This window comes from Diadema antillarum, unplaced genomic scaffold (assembly GCF_040938485.1).
Source record: "Diadema antillarum isolate AM-2024a unplaced genomic scaffold, OU_Dant_1.0 seq00000373_RagTag, whole genome shotgun sequence".
Taxonomy (NCBI): domain Eukaryota; kingdom Metazoa; phylum Echinodermata; class Echinoidea; order Diadematoida; family Diadematidae; genus Diadema; species Diadema antillarum.
In genome coordinates, this window is record NW_027271373.1 from 451,054 (window position 1) to 461,475 (window position 10,422).

Here is a 10,422-nt window from a genome sequence, read left to right on the forward strand (position 1 = left end):
TGTGAACCTCTAACTACATAATAATAATCTAGAGTACAGGGTATTGGGATGCATTCACAGTTTTGCTTAAAATACCATACATAAAGGGGCACAGAGAATCTCTTTCAATTCCTTCCTATGAGCTCCTCAAAAAAGAAAAATCAAAAACGAATAAAATACTCGCATTATTAAAGTAATCTGCTCCTGAGTTTGTTGCTGATTGGCTCAGTTCCTGCTAAAATAACTCAAGGGCTGAAGTAATGGCATGTTGTGACAAACACTTATACAGTCGAGTTTCAGCCTAGCCTAAAATTGTAATTCTGTAATTCATTTCCATCAACAACATGCCCTGAAATGCTTGCTTGTAAATGGAGTGTTGTGACATAGTATGACACTGTGTATTAGTTATACGCACTATTGGTACAGGTTCCTTTACTGTACACAATGGGTTTGCTCCACGCGGGGAATTTGTGGTTATAGCGCCACCACACGGCCAACTGTGAACATCCCTTAAAATAATTTTGCAGAGTACAGACACTTTGCACTGTAATATCACATCAAGAAAAAGCAAATCATCTTGAAGAAGCTGATTTCATCTTTCTACTGTGGCCCCATATATTTCCTATGCCCCTGAAGTTGTCATGGCTCCCTTTCATCCAGATAATTGGAGTATTCCTTTTCAACATCAGACGACATTGAATATGACAAAGTTTGCTCAAGCTGCATCTATTACACTTTCATTTTTTAGAAATATATAAGAACATACAACACAGGCTGGAAATGCATTGATGTTGGACACCTCTGCCTCAAGCATGCTGAAAAGAGGCTAGCTTTGATGAAATATCACATGACTTCCTAGTCAGATGATAACATACATTATCCATTTTATATATCACGGGGCAAGGGGCACATTCAATGATCAACAAACTGAATGAACACATGCCATTTTACTAAACTTATTGAGCATAGCAAAACAAACCAGAGGAAACCCTACTCTGTCATACACTATAAATAATTGTGATGACAGTCTAGGAAGGAGCATGCAAAATGTTCCATCGCGGGGGTGTGAAATACAATGGAGGGATTCATAACCTCTCGCAAGCTAGCATTTCAGATCCTGAGCTTAGATACTCTGTATATTCCTGACAAACTACAACTCTCACCATCTTCCATCAATATGGATTTGATAATGTACTTTGTGAAACATACATACCATCACTGTCGCAAAAATCTACAATGCAGGGCGGATCCAGGGGCTCCGTAAAGAGGGGGTGCCTTTACAAAATTAAAGGGGGGCGCACACACCCCTCGCCCTATTTTTTTCCTTTTTATTTCTCTTGTTTTTAAAAAGAATAAAGGGGGGGGGCGTGTACCTGGTGTGCATCCCTTCGGATCTGCCATTGCAATGTGTGTGCTGAGCATGGGTTTGTGCTGTCTTATGTAGCCGTTAACCCGTTGAGAACAGATAGATTTTGCTACAACACGTATTTCCCATAGACACTTGCCCGAGTATACTCGGGACTCGTCCTCAACAGGTTAAGGACTTGCAAGCTTCGTCATTTGGCATCATTCACCATTTTTATATCATGCAAATCATCTAAAATGGGAGAACATAGGAAAATGTTTGCTTTGACATATCATTTTAGGTGAAGTGACCCCTGCATTATGACTGGGAAATCCCCCATTTTCTTGGCAGGAGCAGGCCTACTAAACACTCGGTACAATCAAAGATGTTACTACTTGGAGCAGTACAATTTCATTCAAAGTTCATACAATGTCTGTACAAAAGATAGAAAATACATGTATCAAATACAACATTTTCAGCTTTCAGTGAATGAGGGAGTTCATATGAATTCAAATTCAATTTTGATTGTTCTACTATTTCTTCTCTGCAACACACTTCTAGGAAATACTGTAGAACATGATACAATTCGCGGCATGGAATTTTCGCAAATTGGAGCTGATGGCTTTTTTTGCGTCATGAAATATTTGCAAACTGCCACTGGCATTCAGTGAATATAGTAAGACAAGAACTTTCGTGTGCATTTTGATTGCACAAATCTTGGCTCTTGCAAAATTTGTAAAACTGAAACGCAGGCAAACATTCCTTGTTTTACAGTATCTACTGCTTAGAAAATATGATAGCATTCATGATATGATGTTTCTATTTTCATTCTAAAGTCTGGTATGAAAGACTACTACCGGCATACTCACATCTTTGGTTTGAGGCAAAACAAGCATGACAACATATTAATAATGTAAGAAGCCACTTATCACAAAATGTACTTCACACGGCATGTACAGTGTACGCAAGTAGAACTGTAACTTTACTATAAATAAGACCTTGATTCCCTATACAAAAATACTTTGTATTCAGTTTCCCTACGGACAGCCCGAGTATACAGATTTATTTTGTTCAAGGCATAAATCACTTGAGGCTCTTTTATGCAGCAAGTTGTCAACAAGATAAAAGAAAACAACAGTTGTCCGTAGCATCAATTGATTGCTTCGACTGTATAAGCCAATTACAGCATACTTAGGTTGACTCCATGTATGTCTGACATGTTTGGTGGATTCGCTGCATGGAACTCTGCATAAATGTTTTAAGTCACACTAGCTAAGAATGTTTGTAGCAGTGTGGGTACATTTCCTGACTAAAATACAATAGGAGCATGGTCATTACACTGTACATCATGTAATGTAAGCCAAATTTTGTCTTCAAAAATCTAACTCTATTCTAAAGTCCCGCTATATTTAATGTTACTAAAGTAATTAAGAAAATTAATGTCTCATCAAGAGTGCTCTTCAGTGTTAAGTGTGACTTTGCTCAACACAGCTACAGGAGAACATATTTCGAAACTGAGAGTCCTGACATTTGCCCAATGGCACATTGACATAGGAGGCATATTCTTACAATTGTACCACACCAGTAACCTGCCCTATGAAAATGCAAGTACTCCGGAAAGTGGTTTCAAGCTAGGAGACTGCATACATATATGCAATAATGGATTGTGCCATACAACAGGTTATATAGCAAAGGTGGTATGGCACATACAGTATAATATTTTGATCATGTAATACAAACCATATGGTAAACATTCCAGTTTGTGTCTCACCTGTGAAATATGGCTTTTGTCAGAGCAACTGTACATGGAGCCACCTGCATTTTGCACTTCCACTGAATTCATATACCAATATACAAAGATTTAGAGATATATAATTGTTATATGAATATACATATCAAACTTCATGATTCAAAATACTACATAATTTCACATCAGAATGAAATAAGCCTGTAAATCACAATGAAAATGGTCATAAATCATTGCTATTATCATCATCATATTTCCAATTAGCACACAGAGGAAATATTGGCACAGGTTACATTTTGGACATGTCATATAAAGCTTAAATATACAGTGCACTCCCGTTGTAACAAACATGGTTATAACGAAATTGCGGTTATAACCAAGTAAATATTTGGGCCGTAACGTTACCAACTTTATGTGTTTTTATTGTTTATTTGTTCGGTTACAACGAATTTTCAGTATAATGACAGAAAACTGTCAGTCCCAAGGACTTCGTTATGACGGGAGTCCACTGTACAGAACATTCATTATAAATATCTTGCTTTGGTAATCGAGGGAATGCCACCTTTACACTATCAGAAAATTTTGAACTAGGCACTGACTCAAGCATATTCTTCAGAGGGATGCGGTCTTTGGTCCGGGACAAGAGGTTCCTGCTCCTCCACTCTCTCGCTTACATTCGTGTCCAGACACCTCCTCCTCAGGATGTAGAGCAGCTTCAGAAACCCCTGCGCCAGGAACGTCGCAGCGGCCACCCCGAACACCGTCGCCACGGCGATGCCGGGATTGCCGCCAAAGTCGATGATTGGGTAGATGTAGCGGTTGCCGCTGGGGTCGGTCCCGCCCGCTGCCCAGTAGATGACGGCGAAGAGCAGGTAAGCGAAGAGGTAGAGGGCCGGGTAGAGGACGTGGACGAAGCGGAGGTGGACCTTGGTCAAGAAGAGGTCGACCAGGCAGAGGATGCACGGCAGCAGGTGGATACTGATGTCGATGTGAAGCGGAATCTCCTGGTTCTTGGGTATCTGGGGCCGGAGGATGGGCCAGTAGACCAGGGTGACAATGATGCAGACATTGATGGAGATGTTGAAGAGGAGCCACTCAAGCTGGTAGCGGAATTTCCCACCTATAATGCATTTTTTTTTTCACAAACATGCAAAGAGGCATATGTCAAGAAACTGGTTGCATTTAAAGGCAACTTCACATCAGTGAAAGTGAAAAACCACATCCAATTTTTTTGTTTAAATTTTACTACAACGAATACTGTAAAAGTGGTTATTTTCATGTGAGTAATTTTTCACGCTGGGCTAGGTACAGTGAGTTTCACTTGTTTTTAATTCCAAAGATTCAAGACATTGTCCACAGATACATGGCATGCAAAGATATTCATGTGCTTTTATTTTTGCGCTAGCTTCTGGTTCAGCAAAATGTGTGAAAATTCCAAGATCACGAAAATTTCCACTTTTACAGTATACTAAAATCAAACATATGCTCCTACAGTAATTTTTGTCTCATTTTTCAGTTTCATTGTGATCTTGTATACATATTTATTACCTTATGTTGGTTGTTATCAATGATTTTGTGCATCATGTGAACTTGCTGAAAAACAGCCAAATGGGTGAGTGCCAGTCTTTCACAAGTCCAGCACATGCACGTACACACACATACAAAAGCAAGAAAAAAAAAAAACAGCAAACACCCACATCCAAGGTTATGGAACTATAGAATTCATTATTTCCAAAACAGGTGAACTCAACACAGTTTTATAAATGACATGGTGATGTCAAGGCCTCAAGTATTCTAGCAAATTAAAGGACAAGTTCATCTTCATACAATGTACGTATGAATTAAGAGAATGCAGCAGTATTAACCCGTTGAGGACGGTTTGATTTTGCTACAACATGCATTTCCCATAGACACCTGCCCGAGTATACTCGGGACTCGTCCTCAACGGGTTAATAGACCACATCCAACAAATCTCACAATCTGTTAAATACATTGTAGTTATGAATATTTGAAGTTCAGCGCCGAAATCTGTGGATGACAAGACTACTATCACAGCATGTAATGTCATATGAGTAGAAAGATATAAAGAAAATATAAGGAAAATTTAACATTAATTTCTCATTTCTAGCATAATAAGCACTTGACTTGCCTCTTTCAGAAGGTGGGGGGGGGGAGGAATAAAATTAATCTTAACATAGGTCAGCCACAAGTCAGTTCTGTGAAATTCCCTAATTATATTTTTATTCTATATTTTGCATGTGATGTCATAAACTGTAGTAGTCTTCTCATCCAGCAGTGTCTGTGCTGAAGCTTTAACAAATTGTAACTTTTGAACGAACCGCTCGATTTTCCTCAAACTTTCCCTGATGTGTTCTATGAATATTGCTGCAGCTTTCACTCAATCTATATGTAGGGCCTAGATATAAAAGTGAACTTGTTCTTTAAATTGAATTGATTTAAAGTGTAATTATACTTATTCAGCAGTTATGATTCAATAAAGGTGAGGTAATTTAGTTTCTGAATCACTGACAAAGACAAAAATTTGTTTCCTATTTTACAATGCAGCAAGAGAGATGTAGGCCTACTTGAAAGCTCAGGTGGTCTAATTTGCATTTAAATCTATTTCAATAGTGAATATCTCACTCTGGCTAGAAAATGAGACCTTCCCTGTTCTGTTTTGTAAGATTCTATTTCACCTTTCAAGGACAATATGAAAGTGGATTTTTCTCCTACGTAACTCAATTCTAGACAAGCTCTCAGGTCCAAACCCCACACTTCTCACATAAAATAACCGTTCTGTCCCCAGAAACTTACCAGACTGGTTAACTTGCGAATCGGCACCTCTGCGGCGGTCCGTGATGTAGTCGATGAAGACATTGATGAATGAAACGCAAAAATACAGGGTGACCTCGATGAACGTCCAGTCGGTCAGGTATATGAGTACTTTGGCTCCATATCCTCCTCCGCCCGCATACACCAGGAAATAGATGAGAAAGCTGAAGAAGTAGCCGGCCACCACAGTGCGGTAGAAGCAGAAGATGAAGTTTGGGATAAAATTCTGGGGGAAAGAGGGAAAAAGAATGTGGCAGAAGGGAAAGTTAGAATGCAATTCCACACTACATTCAATTCATCTACACAGAGTGAGTTATCCAAAACTCACACATGTACAAAAAAAACAAAAATGTCCCATTCCACTCACTCAGAGCAAAAATCAGAGTGCTTAAACCCAGTGAAGTGGTCTCTCCCACCTACACGTACCCACACAAGAATCAAATGGTGCTGACTCCTCATGGTTCGCACCACGTGACCAGCAAGAGTCAGCAATATGGAATCAACCAGGCTCATTGTGGCACAAGAAGATGACGAAGACTGAAACTCATAATTTCCAATAACTGTGCCAATATCACCCTAAGTTGTAAAAGTATTGCAACCATCTCCATCGTGGAAATTTCACAAATACTTGGCTTGCTGCTTGCATGAAGGAAAATACATACTCTTTTCTTAACCCGTTGATCGAGGATGGACTGATTTTGATAAAATGCATTTCCCATACACCCCTGCCCTAGTATACCCCGGTACTCTGGACTCGTCCTCAATGGTTTAATCAATGCATGGCTGTATATTCTCCATGAATTCAAATACTCGCAAAATTATCACACAAATCTATACTTTGATGCACCGTACAGTATCTTATAACCCCAAGGTGTTGTCACGCTCCAGGATACTGCGCTGTGTAGCGCTACCTCGTGCTAGTACATTTACATTTGAACTGATATCGTAGCGGCCAAATTTTAGCACTTGGCGATAATCACAATGCCAATTTAGGCATGTACGGTATGACAGATTAATTTTATCCTGCAATTACAATGATAAATCACATTACAAACATGCACCTTTCATATTCTTTTGTATAGATCTAGATGGTTTCCGCATTACTTCAGAATGAGATAATTTTTATGTATGAACTTGTCCCATGATGACTACTTTTTGATGGTATTCACTTACATACTTTACCCAGGGCTGCTTTACCCAAGTGCCTTGGTCAGTGGACTACATCTAGATGCAGTGCCACAGCACAGGGCGATACTGCCATCAGTGACACTGGTGTGGTGTGTGTGTAAGCATCGATATAACTATACACAGCCCAGTCGCCGCTGTAGGTAGCGTACTATATAAACAGCGTCTGGTCAGGCTAGCATCGATATTAGGCTATGTGATAGGCTACTGCTGCATGTACACCACCGAGTTCAATACGCACAACAGCATTTTCGTCCATAAAGCACTAAAATTGACTTTCACTATCTCTTTTTTGTTTTGTTTTGCTTTGTTTTTGCTTTTTGTATAATGCGGGCTCCAGCCCTGAAAAATTAAATGAATCAATAAAATGGCAGATTTCGCTTTGCCCAAGCTTTGGTATACCCCAGGGAAGCAGGGTAGCAAAAACAGGAACGCCCTCCCACCAATAGTCACCGGCATCGCATAGAGTGTTCTACACAACTTCTATTGACCGGTCAACTGTCTAACATGTTACCTGGTATATAGTTAATGATTGAATTTCAGTCATGTCCTGAGCCTGAGGGACCTTGAATATTATTATAATTAGTTATAATTTGCGTGTGGCAACATGGGCAATAAATTTATCATTTGCCAATACATTCCCTTTGTTTATAAGATTTAGCTTTGTTTTGTTCATTTATCCTGACCCTACGTGGCTACATATCTACGTGTTCGATCAACAATATCCATGGGCATATCTTCTTCTCCTACTAGCTACAATTGTAATTAATATTCAGCTCAGGCAATACCTTATTTATGGACGGGTTCTTCTACTTCTAGCTCTACATTGATTGAAACTATCATTATTATCTAAAGTAACTGTCACCAAAGTTACAATGGCATTGATTTTTTTTTCTTTGTTATAACTATTTTGAGAATTAAGTCACTAGCGATACAAACACGGGAACGTACTTGCTGACGACACACATCACTAAGATTTTCATCTTTAAGCTTGAGGTCTTGAAGTCGCTCCTTCCATGTCCTCAGTCCACCAGTGCCAGCGGTACTCGCAGCCGGAGTTTCGCCGCTCATGGTTAAATTACTACGTGAATGACATGCACCAAAGCCGCTTTAGCTTTAATACAAGATCATTAAAAGATGATCCATTCTTCTGAAACGTTCAGCCGTATCGGTGCCTTGAAGTGTCTTCCGCTGAAATAGATGACAGTTTTGTATCACTCAGCGAGGCTATAAATGGTCAGTCAGCACATCAAGATCATTGCGTTCATTGATTGACCGATTAGAAGCTTTTCTCTTTTTTTTTCGGAGCGCAGTGTTGATCGTTCAGGCCGCTTTTCCGCCCAGTACATGTGCTGTCACGAGCGGTCACCCGCCGGAACCGGACCGCCGCTGCCGCTGAACCCCGCTCACTACGTGAATACGTTTTGATCTGATAGCTAGCCAACAACGGTAGCTAGCTAGCAAGAGTGTCTACTCGAAACACGCAGAACACCGTCAAGTCAGTCATGAGGCATGCTGATCACCTGACTAACGGCGCATGATTACGTCATGCCCTACATGGATTGGGTTGCCTAAATTGCGCAATCGTATACAGCATGAGTACATGACAATTGTAGTCTATTATTGTAGGGCTGACACGGGTAAATAATAATTCTCCACATAGAGACGTGTGTTAAAATTCAAATTTAAAAAAAAAAAAAAAATGTGAAATAGCTGGGAGAGTTAAATGAGGTGCTTCATCTTGTCTAATATAAAGCTGGATAAGTGAGCTACATCCTGTTATCCATCAAATTTCCAAGGCAAGTTCTTCGGCTCAAACTCTGTCCAAGGGTCCGCACTGAAAAAAAAAAAAAAAAAAAAAAAAAAAATCACCTATTCAACACGCACCCAATGAAAATAGTCCCTTCAAATTCCATGAGAAGAACTTTCATCTTCAAATCAAAATGCAGTTTGTAGAGGAATTCATACACAATATCTGCAGCTATTCAGTTTTATGCCAAACTGCATTAATGAATTTTTTTCCTTCATTTATTTTGGTATCATTGGTACGAATTTGTGAAGGGATCTGGGACATTCCATTTTATGTACAGGTGTGAGCCCTATAGTCGAGGTCATATTTCTTATTTGACTCTTTAACATCATAAACGTGTTTTTGATGATATTTGCCCCTACATCATATGGGAAATTGCACATTCAAGGGTTATAATGGTTCTCGAAGAGGCACTTTTGAAAATGATGTCCTTTGGAGTTTTTTTTTCCCAAATAAATCTTGCAGTTTTGATTAGTTTTTCATAGGATGGATACATAGATGCAGGTAGTTATCCTTGATTAAGGGGGCGTCATCATCACCTTATTGCCTACAAAGTACTGTTGAACACATTTATTTATCAAACAGATTAACTTGATGTACACATGGCTGTTTCAATGCTAGCTCAAACAAGGAAATATAATAAATGACACAATCATTCAAAGTTGTGTGATACTGACGTCTACAGTTTCCACAAAGATCTAGTACCACAAGCAAATGATAAGAAAATAAATTGTAGTTAAGCAGAGTTGGGGGGGGGGGGTAGAGGGGGAGAAGTTAGGGGGTATAGGGAGAAGGCAGGGATGGGTTTGGCAGAATACTAGTAGATCAACATAAACAGCAGAGCTCGTTTGATGATATACTTCCCATTGTCTTGTGCGCATTGCGTGCATTTTCTATAGGGCTCATACGGGTAAATAAATCCCTATAGAGACGTGTGTTAAAATTCAAATTTCAAAAAAAAAAAAAATCTGTAAAATAGCTGGGAGAAATGAGGTGTTTCATCTTCACTAACGTGGATAAGTGAGCTATACCCTGTCATCCATCAAATTTCCAAGGCAGGTTCTTAGGCTCAAACTCTGTCCAAGGGTCCGCAAAGCCAGACTATAACGGGTTCTTTTCACTCAAAAAGTCACCTACATTGTATTTTCCGTACACGCACTCAATGAAAATAGTCCCTTCAAATTCCATGAGAAAAGCTTTCATCTTCAAATCAAAATGCAGTTTGTAGAGGAATTCGTATATACTCAATATCTGCAGCTATTCAGTTTTATGCCAAACTACATTAATGATTTTTAATTATTTTTTTCTTCATTTATTTTGGTATCTTTGGTACGAATTTGTGAAGGGGTCTGAGACATTCCATCTTTTTTACAGGTGTGAGCCCTGTAAGTACTAGTAAGAAGTATATAACCAAGCAGAGTCTAAGGGTGCCTCTGGGCAACCCTTCCACCGAGAGATCTAGTCATGGTTTCTTTTTCTTAATTCATCCTCTCCTCCTCTTCCTCCTTCTTCTATGTTCTTCTC

The 10,422-nt window shown here is 39.4% G+C and overlaps 1 protein-coding gene across 1 annotated transcript; it reads right to left on the bottom strand.

The window, feature by feature from the left end:
- Positions 1-1,379: 1,379 nt before the first annotated feature.
- LOC139731446 (protein rolling stone-like) lies at positions 1,380-8,517 on the bottom strand. Its single transcript, XM_071642330.1, has 3 exons — positions 8,040-8,517; positions 5,886-6,129; positions 1,380-4,191 (listed from the first exon to the last, which is right to left on the bottom strand). The coding sequence occupies exons 1-3, from the start codon at positions 8,157-8,159 to the stop codon at positions 3,671-3,673; spliced, it is 885 nt and encodes a 294-aa protein (XP_071498431.1). The 5' UTR covers positions 8,160-8,517; the 3' UTR covers positions 1,380-3,670.
- Between the last annotated feature and the right edge of the window lie 1,905 nt (positions 8,518-10,422).